General features: G+C 53.2%; 6 protein-coding genes; 1 reads left to right on the top strand and 5 right to left on the bottom strand.

Annotated features, from left to right (window-relative positions):
- Window positions 1-106: 106 nt before the first annotated feature.
- RCC_04739 (related to translation initiation factor eIF2B, 71 kDa (delta) subunit) lies at window positions 107-1,573 on the bottom strand (the record flags this gene model as incomplete). The annotated part of the gene is made up of 1 exon (XM_023770016.1): window positions 107-1,573. One exon carries the CDS (start codon window positions 1,571-1,573, stop codon window positions 107-109), a length of 1,467 nt encoding a protein of 488 aa, XP_023625784.1.
- Window positions 1,574-2,231: 658 nt separating this feature from the next.
- On the bottom strand, window positions 2,232-4,751 carry RCC_04738 (related to thioredoxin binding protein TBP-2/VDUP1; the record flags this gene model as incomplete). The annotated part of the gene is made up of 1 exon (XM_023770015.1): window positions 2,232-4,751. One exon carries the CDS (start codon window positions 4,749-4,751, stop codon window positions 2,232-2,234), a length of 2,520 nt encoding a protein of 839 aa, XP_023625783.1.
- A 1,137-nt stretch (window positions 4,752-5,888) lies between these two features.
- RCC_04737 (uncharacterized protein) lies at window positions 5,889-6,518 on the top strand (the record flags this gene model as incomplete). Its single annotated transcript, XM_023770014.1, has 1 exon — window positions 5,889-6,518. One exon carries the CDS (start codon window positions 5,889-5,891, stop codon window positions 6,516-6,518), a length of 630 nt encoding a protein of 209 aa, XP_023625782.1.
- Window positions 6,519-7,658: 1,140 nt separating this feature from the next.
- On the bottom strand, window positions 7,659-8,114 carry RCC_04736 (uncharacterized protein; the record flags this gene model as incomplete). The annotated part of the gene is made up of 1 exon (XM_023770013.1): window positions 7,659-8,114. The coding sequence occupies one exon, from the start codon at window positions 8,112-8,114 to the stop codon at window positions 7,659-7,661; it is 456 nt and encodes a 151-aa protein (XP_023625781.1).
- Window positions 8,115-9,149: 1,035 nt separating this feature from the next.
- On the bottom strand, window positions 9,150-11,434 carry RCC_04735 (uncharacterized protein; the record flags this gene model as incomplete). XM_023770012.1 has 6 exons in its annotated part: window positions 9,150-9,314; window positions 9,374-10,367; window positions 10,422-11,063; window positions 11,118-11,189; window positions 11,244-11,314; window positions 11,363-11,434. The coding sequence occupies 6 exons, from the start codon at window positions 11,432-11,434 to the stop codon at window positions 9,150-9,152; spliced, it is 2,016 nt and encodes a 671-aa protein (XP_023625780.1).
- A 1,056-nt stretch (window positions 11,435-12,490) lies between these two features.
- Window positions 12,491-13,651, bottom strand: RCC_04734 (related to hydroxymethylbilane synthase; the record flags this gene model as incomplete). The annotated part of the gene is made up of 1 exon (XM_023770011.1): window positions 12,491-13,651. One exon carries the CDS (start codon window positions 13,649-13,651, stop codon window positions 12,491-12,493), a length of 1,161 nt encoding a protein of 386 aa, XP_023625779.1.
- Window positions 13,652-13,857: the final 206 nt, after the last annotated feature.

Below are 13,857 nucleotides of genomic sequence, written 5' to 3'. Positions count from 1 at the left end.
CTGTCAGCTGAACGTCTAGTCACGATATGAACTGCATGGATATACACGATATTCAACTTTTGTAATTCATTGTAACATACCATCCAGAAGATCATGGCAATTCCGCTCACATTCCCTCGTTAGCCAAGCGATGCACGACTGGCACCGAGCTCGGTGGCACACTGCCATATTCGCAAATGACCATGCGAATGTATTCCGCTGGCGTGACATCGTACATCAGATTCAATATCTGCAGATTGGGGATATCCTTCCAATCGTGCAAAGTCTTGACATTCGGCTCGACGTCTTCCTCAACTTTCTTGCCTCCCTTTGCGCCAGGCTCTTCAATCGCTGGTTGTGGTTCCTTCTTGCCTTCTCCCAGGAGGAGCTCCTCAGAGGGTGCAACTTCGTTGAGCACGATGCTGTCGAGCGCCACTTTCCCGCTGAACTTGACGGACTCGCAGCATACTATGACTGGGACATCGGCCTTGCTCGCAGCCATGGCGACGGATGCTGTTCCAATGCGCGACATCAATCGGCCGTTGGACAGCATAGAATGTGCGCCGAGGAAGACGAGGGAGGCATCTTGGACCGCGTGCGCGACTCCCGAGAACGGAACGTACTCGACTTGTAGACCTGCTTTCATAAGACTCGCGGCAAGGTTCTTGCCCTCGAACAGTGGCCTCGAATCCACCACCAAGACTCGAAATTGTGTCCCGCTCGCGTGGGCTTGCAGAATGGTCTTCTCCACAATCGCGCTCTTTGCATAGGTCAGCACAACGCTGCCGTTTTTGATCATCGCAGATGCGGAGACAGCAATAGCCTGGTCTGTGACGATGATGCGCTCCTGGACGAACTTGTCGATGTGATCACAGAGGTAGTCCTTGGCTTCCTGCTCACCAGTGCTCGGATCAATCTCCACGATGAGCTTCTTCAGCCAGCGGATAGCGTTACCCATGGACTCGGAGATCGGGCGACATGATTTGAGGAAGTCGATCTGAGGGGAGAGAAWGTAGGGGTTCATGTGTCGCGCCAGGGATGTTCCGGCTGGAGTGGTGTATGACTGAATGGCTTCCTTGAATGCCTGCAACATGGCCACGCAGCGGGCACTACTGCCGCAGATCTCGTAACTGGAGAGCTGAAATCCCAGAGCGAGGACAGCAGGATGAACGTCTTTGGAAACGCCGTCGATGTTGTGGCGACGTGACTGCGAGTAAAGGTGGCTGAACAGCTCGACCTGCTTGTTCTCCTGTTTCTTGACAGGCGCCAATTTGGGATCTACCGCTGCTGCATGAGTCGACTGCGATGCTCGCCGCCCGCGAACCGGCATTGTGGTAGACTGTCCCGCCCTGCTCGCATCCACTTGTCTCGCACCGCTCTTTTGCGGCGCCTTGTCCGTAGGCGCCTTGGGCGCGCGGCTGGCCTCGCCGCTCGTACTTGCTGCCGAAACCTCAACTGTTGACGGCCCGCCCTTTTGTTCGACTGCCGCTGCTCTCCGCGCCKCCTTCTCCGCGGCTTTTCTCTTCTTCAATTCCGCTCCACTGAGTTTCTCCTCGCCCGCTGCGGACGCTGCTTCTTTTGGTGGCTCCGACATGGCAACACCAACGGTCCTTTCACTTCGGGAAATCCTTGGTAACTTTGTGCTTCTTCGGGGATTCCGCGCGGGAATCGTCTGTTTCAGCGGACTCGGGATCGAGAAGTCTGTGTTGCGCAGATTCGTGTGGCTGCGCTTGAGGGCTTCATGTTTCTTTACAGACCAAAAGCCATTTTGGCACTCTTGATAAATTGAGAATGCTGGAGCGCAAGGCCAATCATGTCTTGTGGAAGATTCAATCGAGAGATGATGTGAAAGGTAAAGTGAATGCTCAAGTGGGGGTTCGACGCGTCGATCATCAAAAAGTTGAAGAAGTCGGAGCCGTACGAGTAATGCTTATGCTTATGACTCTATTTTTTTTAATTGAGACGAAGGATGACAGCACGTCAGAAGGTAAGCACGGCAGACTGCTATTTGGAAGCAATGAAAGGTGCAAGTAGTTTATGATGTGCACTAATATAAGAGTGCTGAAATGCTTTCAAAATTGTTCAACACTCGCTTCAACGCAGAGCCCCTCGATAGCATGACGATGCCACGCCATGCCATCATCCAATGCCAACGCCCACGCAAATTGATCCCCATTTTATGACTCGTAGATGGCATGCCAGAACATCTAGATCGCGCAACTCCGGCAAGCAGCAAATAATGTGAACTTTCATCAACTCCTGCCCACGGGTATCCATCCATTTCTTCCTAAATCCATACTCCTGTTCACTCTCCCTCCCGGCGTGAGAGGCACATTCACTCGACCAGCTCGACTGGACTCATCTTCACTGCTGTCACCATCATCATCGTATTCGTTGCCAAGCCGAGCAAAGTAATCAGCCATGCCGCTTGTCGGGCTTGCAATGCTCTCATACTCTGGCGGTGGCGTGATGAGTGGAGGTGGAGGCTCCTGTTCGGACCATGGCGGCGGGTTGAAACTCGGCGCCCTCAACAAGTGAATTGGCCTTTCGCGCTCCTGCGGTTGCACTCCACGGTTGATGTGGTTGGCGGCATGGATCGTGGGCGGGCGAGCTATGCCGGGAGAAGGAACGGCAGGCGTCGAGGTCCCACTGCTAGCTACGGATGAAGATGTCGTGCCAAAGGATGAAAGAGTGGGTACGAATCCTGGAGGCGAGTTCCGTCGAAGGGCGGCACCAGGACAGCCGCATTCGTAAAGACTGGCGCCCTGCGGTGTCGCTTCTGGCGAAGTGTACGCCGGTAGCGAGATGTTGGCCTGTGTTGCGCGGCAGGAAAGGATGTGGAATGGCGAGTCGATGGAAATTTCAAAGTGGCGGCGCTTGGTCGGGTCATTTGCATCAGGTTTCGACAACCGCATTACAATCTTGATCCAGTGATGCACCTGAATATTTTGATAGGTCGTGTCGAAGTGTAGTCGGTGCGAACGCTGCCTTTCCTCCTTCATTGTTTGACAGCTAGGAAGCTGGACATTGAACTCCATTTCGGTTGGGCCAATGTTCTCGTCGCCCGTCAGGTTTCCCAGCAGATTAGAACTGTCGGCCGCAGTGTAAGATTCACCTGCTGCTGCCTGGGCACGTTGATCGTACGGAACACCGCCACCAGAGGTAACTCGCATTGTACTACCGGGAAATGTGCTCTGCGGCGGTTGATCCGCGCGTTTCTCGAATAATTGAACCTTCCTAGTAGGCTCCATGCGATGTACCTTTTTGCCGGCGCAAAAATATTCAATATTCTCGGTGACCAGGACCTTGATTCGATGGCATTGCACCTTTGCAAGCGGCGTAAGCTTGAATGCTATCGGAACCTGTGAGCCCAGGGGAAAGCTCTTTCCAGAAATCACGATGTCGTAGTGCAGCTGGTCTTCCCAATTTCTACTGATAGCAATCGGCTCGACTTGTTCGAGCGAGCTCTCGCCTGGAGCACGAATGAGGGTGACGGTCTTGCTCCCCAGAAGATTCGCTCGAAAGGCTCCTGCTCGTTCAACGGTGGCTTCCAGTTCGTACTTTACAGAACCAAGCTCAACATCAATGCTCTCCGGTAACCTGCTGTCTAGAGCATATTCAAAATTGTATACATAATCTCCAGGCAAGAAAGTTCGGTATCCTTTCGATGCAACTGTGGAACCTGGCGGTACGTCTCCCTTTCCAAAACTGCGAGACTGATTGATCGAGAGAGCCAGCTTTTTCGTCTCCTTTGCGCTCAAGTTGGCGCTGGATCCGTGGTTTGATGATCTGCCCAGAGGGTCGAATCTGCTAGACGTCGGCTCCTGACCGAAAAGTTGCACGTGATCAGCACCGCTGCCCTTCTCAGCGCCTTCAAACTGTGCATTGAAAAATGGCCAGGTGTGTGCCATGATTGTGTCTTTCTCCTCAAACTCAGTCTTTCTCGGCGGAATTCCCTCGGGCCATTTGGTGACCGCCGTCCCCTTGAACTTGAGCGATACAGTTTTGATCTTCGCAGCTTTCTGCACACGTATGTGTAGTGCTCCGCGTAGCATTGCAGTATTTCCCGGCGCGTGGTCAGGATTCTCGAATCCCTGTAGGAAAAGCACGGGCTCTGCCAGATGTATTGCCACACTCACACCATTTCCAGAGACAATGGGCTTCTCATCGTCCAAGTTCAGATTCGGAATAACGCTTGCTTCCACGGGAACGGTGTCATGCCGTGAATTCCCGCTCATCGATGAGTGTTGCGATGCAAGACTTGGGCCCCGTAGATCGCTGTTCAGCCTGGGTCTCTGGAGATGGGCGGCATTGAGTGGCCCGGAAATCATTGAATGCCGGTTGCTCGACCGCATGATGTTTGCTGCCRCCTCTGCTTCTGCCTCCGCACCGCCTTCAGCCGACTGTGATTGAGAACGGGTTGCCGGTGCCCAGGACCTCCTCTTGCTCTGAGTGTCACTCGGTGCCGTCAGCGAAGTATCGGACGGATTGCTGCTCGGTGGAGCTATAACCGAGCGGAGGAATCTCTTTGCGTTTTCCCGTGAGAGCGCCAGCTTGACGCTATATGGCCGCAGTTGCGGCTCCTTGTAGAGGGGAAAGATGAGCTTCTCTGGTGGCTCGGTTCTAGGATCAACAGATTTGATGCAAATCCGTCCTGGACCCACGCGTCGCGGCCTGAAGAGTCTTTGCGATTTGTCGGATTGGTTCTGCTGGCTGGCTGGGTCGTAGTAGAGTAGGCCGTATGTCGACGAACGATATGAAACTGCTGCCATGGCAGGCAACGTTAGCAAAGTATGCGGTGAGAGTAGGCGGAGTGAGAAGAGAGGGAATAAGCACAACGCATAAGGTCGGAGCAGGCGTCGAAGACATGTTTCTGGAACGTGATCTTGGTGCGTGCAATGTGCCAGGTTGCAGACCGCCGAACACTCGCCTCATCATGGACCAAGGTCCGTTGTGAGTTACACGCAGCGTCATGGGCATGGGCGGGTAGGGCCGTGACAGGGAGGTGTTGTGTTACTCACCGTAATAATAATTGCGAGAGGAATGCAATTTGCATCAAAAGAAGCAAACCAGATGCGCGGGAGCCGGGATATCGTGTTTCAGAACCAGATTATAGCAGCGCCCACGCCACACTGTAGTACGTCTGCTTGTTTTCGTCCAAGGCGCGGCAGGCAAAACACATGCAAGTTGGGCATGCGATCCAGGCAGAAAATGAGGCGGAATCGGGTCTCAATTGCTGGGGACCCCCTCCACGAGACGGCGAAACCTCGCCCCGCGCCGACACACACGGCGTCGGTGTATAGACAGCACCTAAGCAGCGATCCAGGCACTCCACAGAGTCCACTCTTCGCTGCAGCTGCAAGCTCTTTTCTGACGCTGCACACAATGTGCTTGGATGTGCGACAGCTCGGCAGACTAGCGTCGATCGTTTCGGGTTTTGGTGATGAAACAACGCCCTGGTAGATATAGGGCTGGAGTAAGGCCCTGTTATAGGCGGTGGGCGGTTTCGTGGGAAATAGGTGGCAGTCTCAGAGCAGGGAAATCAGCAAAATGTGCGCTGTCAGTCAGACTCAGTTAGGCCTGAGAATCAGAAGTGCCCGATTGTCCATCGGCACGCGGAGGCTGTCGTCATCCATAAAGGAACCTGGAAGGCACGGAAGAACCGTGAGTGAGTTAGCGTCTATCCTACCGAGAAACCGGCGATTTTGCTAGCTCTTCCGCCAATGCCGACGCAAATGGAGGCCCAGCACGGCTCATCACATTTGTTTGTGATGATGGGCATGGGCTTGGGCTTGCGTATGTATGCTGGCTGTGCTGGCTCGGCAGAACAGATGCTGGGCTGCACAAAGTACATCAAGGTTGGCAGAAGCTGCCCAGACGAGAGGCTTCCTTGTCGCTAATTACATGTAATGGATCTCGTGACCTGCGGAGAGCTGGCGACTTGGCTGCAGGAGGAACTGGAGAGGCACTGGCACACTGCCATGCCCCCCACTCCACTCCACTGTATCTGGATTCCGTTTGTGCCCAGTGTGGAGATCAGCCGACGATCTGATGAGCACAAGGATACTTCTTCAGCGATGTCGGCCCAAACTGCACACACTCCCGCCGTACGCCGCCAAACTTCGCATCGTCTCCGTCCCAGATGGGAAGCTCAACGGACACCGGCATCTGGAGGCGTCGAGAGGCGTTCCATTTTTCGTCAGCATCGGCGGCAGCCAAGGTACAGCGCAGCATTCTTCTTGGTTTTTTTTTTTCGGCTAGTGGAGGATCTCTGGTCAAGCTTTTTGATCCCACATTCGCGTGCCAATCAAGAAGCCGGTGTCACATTATTGGTCTGCAGCCGTCAACGTCAGCTCGCAAGGAATATGCACTACCCAACTCCACTATTGTTGGCTGCAGTTTTCACCTCGACTACCTACATTGCCATCATCAAGCGTGGTGACTGCTCCGCGTCGTCCCGCTCATCGTCGATGAAGCCATTGCCCGCTTCAACGATGGTGTTTCTGATGGCGGTTCAGGTTTCACAATGGCGCGATTAAGGTTTCGGTTTGAGAACATCTCCCATGGAACATTCATCGAAATCACATGCGATCTTCCAAACGTCTTAAAGTGGACGTCACTGGTGGTTAGACTTTACTGTGCAGAAACATGTGTCAATTGATTGATGACTGACACACAAATCCCAATCTCCCAGCGCAGTGTAGCAAGCGGAGATGAGATCCTGATTTTGCTTCGCTTGGCTTTTGAAAATATGAGGCACGGGCGCGACACTGGGCCTTCGAGGGCTCTTGCTGATTAGTGCTGACGGACAATGCGGCTGTTTCTTCTGAATGTTGTTTGATACGAAGCGAGCAATCAGGGATGTGTGTCCGGGACGACAATACAGGCCAGCGATCGCGAAGACTACCAATTCGGTTGGCCTACCTGGGCGGCAWTAGAAAGGCAGTGCAGGGGTCTCCACATTCAGAAACATCATTGGCAGTGGTCCCTTGTCTCGAGTTCCGAAGTCGAAACTGATCAACGAACAAATCTATGCGAATAGAAATGCAGGGAGCCACATGGCGCATTCGACACTGTACGACACGTGCCTGGCTTTTGATTTCATGTTGCAGGTTTGCTTCGGGAACAGGTGGTTGTGGATACCTGTCATTCAGATGCCTGTCATGTTCAGACACAGCACGGCTGAGAGCTGTTTGTAACGTGGCATGTCGAGTCAGTGGAAACCAGCGGTCCTGAACCCGGCCTTGACAGGAGAGCTAGCCGCAAGATCCGCAGTGTTCGCTACGCTTCTCTGGTAAGACATGATTGATCATCCAGCGAAATGAACAGCTCCATATCGTGATCAAGAAGCTAGCTTGGCATAGTTGTCTCTCGCAGCGCCAGCTCAGCTCGTCTTCTACGACCATCGAAGATTGCTCATGGAATGGCGGCAAACTGACCGAGCCCGGAACTCGATTTTGCAGCATGTAACCTAACTTGTAGGCGTCTAGATTGATTGCGAAATAAACTCGCTGCCTCTATCCACCAAGAGCTCGCGCGTTGGGGTCGCGGTCTTTTGGGTGTGGATCCCTTCGAATGTGATCAAGGATATACCATGGGTATAAAATGTGGTTGCCCACGCACCGCAATGAGATCGGATTAGATTCCAGATAACAAGATTCGAGCGAGATGTGGCCTGGTCAAGACGGTCGAGAAGGTCTACTCTGGCGTAGTGCCAGATCGGCGCGTTGTTCCTCAGACTGCGTCTTCGACATGTCTGAAGCTTTGCTGTCGTTCRGCCTGCATTCAACTTCTTCGATGCTGGGCTGATCGGCTTTGGCGACTTCGCGTTCCATGTTCATCAATTTTTCCAGCACGTCAGGTTCGTCCTCTGATTCATGGTTAGGAGTATCGCTCGTCTCATCTTGTTTATTCGCCTTTCTGTGCAGCAAATCCGCGAGATCTTCTGGTTTCTTCTGCTCGAGCACGCCAAGTCCCAAACTCATCTCAATATGCTCCTCATCATCGTCTACCTCTTCCATGTTCAGTCCTGTTCCTCTTTCTGCCAATTTGCTATTCGCTTGCTGCAACTGCGGAAGGAAGGCTTTTAGTCGAGAGGCTAGGTCACTGGCGCCAGCAAGCACGCCGGCATCCATTGCCGGCTTCTTTGGTCCGCCCAATGTGACCACTGGGTCTAGTACCGTCGATCTCTCATCGTCGTCCTCTGCTTCCTCATCATCCCCCCCAGCAGTCGAACTCGCACTGTCTTCAGAGCTCTCTGTGCTACTGTCAGAGGCGTCCGGATTGCCATGAGACGGTACCGAGCGAACGCTAATTTCTTGCCCATGCATTACGGTGTCCGGAATGCTGTTCATTGCAGTGTCTTCAGAGATGGATCTGCGGGATGTTGTGCTGCTGKCGCTTTGAGCTGCAGCTGATGGGGACCTTCGGGCACGTTTTCGCTCGTCGGCTGGGTTTGACTGTTCGTTATCGACTATCGAGCGCTTCACGGCCATATGTTGTCCTTCATGTAAGATGCAGGCGTATCGTCGGACTTGGTGAGTATAGCAATGCTTGTGTTGAAGTCGTGTAGAGATCATTGCAACATTCTCAAGCCACCCTGGAGATCTTTTAAGCGCAAAAGCTTATTATTCATCTTGACAGCAAGCGAGTCAAAACACAGCTTTGAATTGATCTTTACATTAACATCAAGATTATCAACATCCTATCTCTTACATGCAGTACCGTGAGAATTCGTCTTGCTGGCGTGCATAAACCCTCCCGATCCGCTCTCTCCGCCCCCGAACGACAACGAGGAGCCTTGTTGAAGAAGATTCGATCCTAAATGCATCGGGACGCTGCAGATGCATTCTTCTGATTTACAATCAAGCATGTGTGACCGCCATTAGCGAWGCCTAATCATAGTCGGATAAGGCATCGATCGCACCGGGTCTACCTGATGCCCAAGCATTGACATCGTGGCCTTTTCCTTGAGATACAAAGCTCTTGCCCAACGCTGGCGAAACCAGGATGGGTCAATAATTTCAACCCGTTCAGTGATTCTCCAACACTTCGACGAGCCCCTCATTTTAACGAGATACGCAGTGCCAATGCATGAATGGTAAATGCCGAAATGGTGCTTCCGAGACGATTCGAGGAGGGCTCTGAGGGTCTAAGTGGATAGCTATCGCTCAGCTGTCCATGTGCTCGTTGGTCCACAGGATTAGTGGATCTATACTGGAATTACCCGCATAGTGCGTATTGTAACTGCTCTTGAAGCTGTCTCGAATATTGGCGACATTCTTGCGCACATTCTGGCTTTTGGGAGGCTCGCTCTTCCCTTTCTGGTACAGAGGCTATGAGTCGTCAGAGGATGCTTCGAGGCTCAACGGTCGTGATTTTTCGTAATGCTTACCGCAAGTGCTTCCCAGCACTCAGACGCCTTCAGGCTGAGAGGACAAAGATTCAGCAGTACGTCTTTGGCGCGGCGCCCTGCTGGAATAGCCTCCCGCAACAACACGGCATCCGAGCTCCCGAGTTCGACTGTGAGCAGAACCAGGAGGGTGTTAACCAGAACATCGACCGTCTGGAAATAGGCCTCAATTAGCTGATAGCGACGCTGGAGTTCTTCAGCGACATGGACAGCCCAGAGCGCTGACCTGAAACACCGAATCCCAAAAAGATAGGCCTCGGAGGTCCGCTCGGTGTTCGGATTGACAAGGTGATGTACTAATGGTGTGTACAACAGCAGTTGGGCATGGCAATGGGCATAGTAGAGCAGCAGCTGCGTCCTGGTGCACGCAGAAAGTTGCGGCATAGGCGTTCGGCCTACATCTTCAACGGACAAAGCCAGCACGTCCACGTCCAGCTGTTGTGCGATAAAAGCACAATTGTGACCCCAGGTACTCAACTCCTCGCTGGACTCACGCAGCGACCTTGTGGAAACTAGGCGTGACTGCGTGGTAGAGGCTGCTTTGGACTCACGATTGCGATAGACACGGTCGATACAATTGCTCAGTACGCCAGTGAGCTGGTGATGTGCCGCGGTCGCCAGCGTCATCTCGTCGATGCCGGGGGAAATGGATCCGAAGCTTTCACTCTGCGGCTCTGCACCCGACACAATGCTGGGGAGACCAAGTGCACTCGATGAATTAACGTCCATCGCCTGGACAGCGAACCAGACCCTTCGCCGCAGCGCTTGTTCTTCCTCTGGGAAGCCCAAAATTTGCTCGTGCAAGCCCATTCGGAGTGCCGCACTGGCTGCTGAGGATACATACGCGTGATACCTGGTCTGAGACGAGGTGGCAGTGAGATAGAGCGCCATACATAGCACCGTTTGAAGTGCGGGAACACTCCTCTCGCAACTGGCGAGCGGCACTGCATCTCGTGCTGCTGCKAAGAATTTGAGCCTGCGCCTCCGTCAACTCACACCTGCGTTGTCGTTATTGGTAGGCTCTACTCACCCTTGAAGCCGGCGTTCGTTGGGCTCATTATTGCTAATTTCGAATCGCTGCCCTAGCGCTAATACAGCATAGAGCAGCCCAAGATCGTCTTTGTCGCCCTCTTCGTGGCCGAACCCGGGATTCCACATACGTGGAAGTATACTTTGGACATGTTCTTTGTCAATGAAGTGCCAAAGGGGAAGCGCCTCGGAGAAAGCCAACTCAATCCACATGAACATGACCTCAGCTGCTGGTAGGGGTGGCATGCCAGAACTGCCAACCGGGTAATCATCGAGCGGAAATGGAGCATCCAAAGCCTGTACGAGCTTCATCGCGGAGTCCTGGCGATGAGACCCACCAGGTCGCGGGAGATCGTAACAAAAGATACACAACTGCCGTAGAACATCGATTCCAAAGGATTTCGCGCGTGGCTCACGAGCTATTATCTCGACATAAAAGGTTGCAGGCTCTGGCTGCTGGCTCTCCGAAGAAGGGGTGTCTTGCGAGTTCGATAACGAACGCTCATCAGAGATTGCGGCAATGCCCTCGTCCGAAGTTGGCCATGCTGGAGAAGCAGAGGACCCACTCGCGGAACTGTGCTTGCTGCTCGGTATGTGGGTTGCGGGAATTCTTCTACTCTGGAGTTGAAGCTCCTCAACTGTCCTGCCTCTTGTGAGCCAATAATACACATAGACAAAAATGTCAGAGGTGGTATACCTCTCCAGGTGAGCCACGTAGCCTGGGCCACGGGCTTGCTTGGCTGTAGAATGTCCATATGAGCATGACAAGCTTGTWGAGAGAGCGTCAACGCAACGAACAAAGCTTTGGACGACTCAAACATACCCAATAGACCTGCAGGCTGAGCAATGGGTCGAGCCGTCGCATCTCGCCTTTCTCCTCCGACAAGAATCGCACTGACATATGTGTTAGAGTCGCGCAACAGGAGAGGCAATCAATCTTACCGCCCTGGTGACCCTCTTGCGTGCCAGTCGCGGGTCGGCGTCGACCATTATCGCGCTGGTCGATGAGTCCATATCGTGCTTTGGAAGGCTATGCCTCCTCCCCTTCTCGTTCCGCAAGTCGTGCTCTCAATACATCAAGGCCCCGCGAATCCTGGTCTACTTCAAAAAGATGAAGCGAAAGGTCGCCAGGTCGCGCCGTGTATCCATTAAAGCGAGAGCTACAGCCAGACTACGAACGCCACCGTTGAATTACCAAGCAACGCACAAGGAAAAGAAGCCGAACGCTCAAACCCAATCCTTGGTAGCATATGAACTCGCAACCAAAGAGCCTTGCGAGGACACCACTCCGCAACATCCGACCCGACTTGCACATCGGAGAGCCACGCGACTGAATCTATCGCAGAGCAATGCCCGGGCCAGTCATGTTTCTTTCCGAGCGTTTACTGAGTCAAAACGTTGCATGCTGTTCCGCAGAGTTCAGCATCTCCGTGTTGAACAGTGATTTGTGAAGACGATCCTCACGGAGTTACTCTCCGCCACCGGGCATGATGGTGTGCTTGGATTGGTTGCAGCCCGAACAGAATGCAGTATTCGCCACCGGCGATAAGCCTTTCAAAAGACCGATGCAAGCCTCCATATTTTATGACGTTCTTCCAATTCGGAACATGGCTCGCAATAGAACGATTCTTTTGTCGTGTCAGTGAAGTGGGAGGTATGAGCTTCTTGAAGAGATGATAAATCACCACTTGATCTATCACTTTGCGGTCTCGCGGTCGTCTGGACTTTGGCTCAGAGTCCTACCTATAATACCTTGCCATCAATGATGTTCAACAAAAGCTTCTGACTGACGATCGACTAGCATGAACCCTATGGCGGACCGGAGTCCGAGGAGTTCCAATATCCTCACTGGATGCTGGTGAATTTGAAATCATTGGCGGTACCTAATGTCGCAAGTTCGTCGGGACCGAAGGAGGTGCGAGTTCGGTTCCTAAATTGCTAGAGTGCGAAACGGGGAAGATGGCAACTGTCACGTTTATACATCAACGGGTCTGGGTGGCAGATAGGTCGGCATCGACACAGCCTCTGTCTTTCCTCGGCTTCTAATGTCTAATCAACAATCGCCTTTTGCTAAGCACCTCCTTGGTCCTTGATGATGCCCCTGTTCAACGAAACTTGCTCCAGAATCTTGTCAGCTCCTTGTGCGACTAGCAGCTTCGCAGCATCGAAGCCCATTTCATTGGCTTGCGCGTGGGTTGTAACGATACGCCGTGTCTCAATCTCGGCCGCTTCCTGGCCGTCCAGACTGACAACAATAGCACGCATCACCAGCTCGTCCGTGAGTTCCACCTCCTCAGCTTTGCTTGCGCTCTCTGTTGCAGTGCCTGAGAGATGATGGTAGTCCTCCGCAGGCTTGACGCCAACACCGGCATCGCTTTTCTTCGGAACCCATTCTGTCTCCACACCGATTGGTACTGAGCATCCACCTTCTAATGTGCGCATAAGCTGGCGCTCTGCCAAAGCCTGGCGCGTGGAGCGATCACATCCAATCTTGGAAAGTAGCTCGATAGTCCGCTTGTCGTCTTTGCGCGTCTCAATACCCAGGGCACCCTGGCCTACAGCATGCAACATTCCACCATTTGCTTTGGAGAGATATGAGCTGATGCGCGAGGACAGACCTAGTCGGTCCAAGCCAGCGACAGCAATGCAAATCGCCGAGTAGTCTGAGTTGGGGTCGTCCAACTTGCTCAGACGTGTACCGATGTTGCCTCTCACATCCTGAAACTTAAGCTGGGGATAGTGACGCTTCAGTTGAGCGGTTCGCCGCAGACTCGAAGTGCCCACTACAGCTCCTTCAGGGAGGTCTTTGAGTGACTTGATCTTTCCCACCAGCGTGGGCTTCAGAACCAGCGCGTCTCGCGGGTCTTCTCTCTTCGTCACACAAGTGAGATCCAACTCGACGGGCAATTGCGTAGGCATATCCTTGAGACTGTGCACGATCAAGTCCAGCGATCCATCGTCTAGCAGGACTTCCAACTCTTGTGTCCACAGCGCCTTTTCGTTGAATTTGTGCAGGGCCGTCTTTTGGTTGTTGTCGCCGGTCGTGCTCATGGCGTGAATCTCGAAGTTGTGATGCGGCCATTGTGCTTTCAGCGATTTGACCACCTCATCGGCCTGCACCCGTGCCAGCAACGATCTCCGCGTGCCGACACGGAAGGTCTGCGTATCGGCCGTTTCGTTCGCCGTCTTGACCAGAGTGACCTCGGTCTTGTCTTGTGCTGGAGCGGCCATTGTGAAGTTTGATGTGACGTTGTGCTCGTCAACAATTTCGATGTGGTCTCCCTCGGCWCCCTGTCAACCTGTTTGGAGCAAAACCCCTACCCACCCCACCATCTGTGGCTGATGTCACCGCCCCACTTGCTGTCATCTGTGGCTGCTGTCATGTCGCTGATGAAACAGACAAACAACCTGGAAACAACGTGAAGACCAACTCCGTG

The sequence above is a fragment of the Ramularia collo-cygni genome (assembly GCF_900074925.1).
Source record: "Ramularia collo-cygni strain URUG2 genome assembly, contig: RCC_scaffold06, whole genome shotgun sequence".
Lineage (NCBI taxonomy): Eukaryota > Fungi > Ascomycota > Dothideomycetes > Mycosphaerellales > Mycosphaerellaceae > Ramularia > Ramularia collo-cygni.
This window is presented reverse-complemented; position numbering and strand designations above follow the sequence as displayed.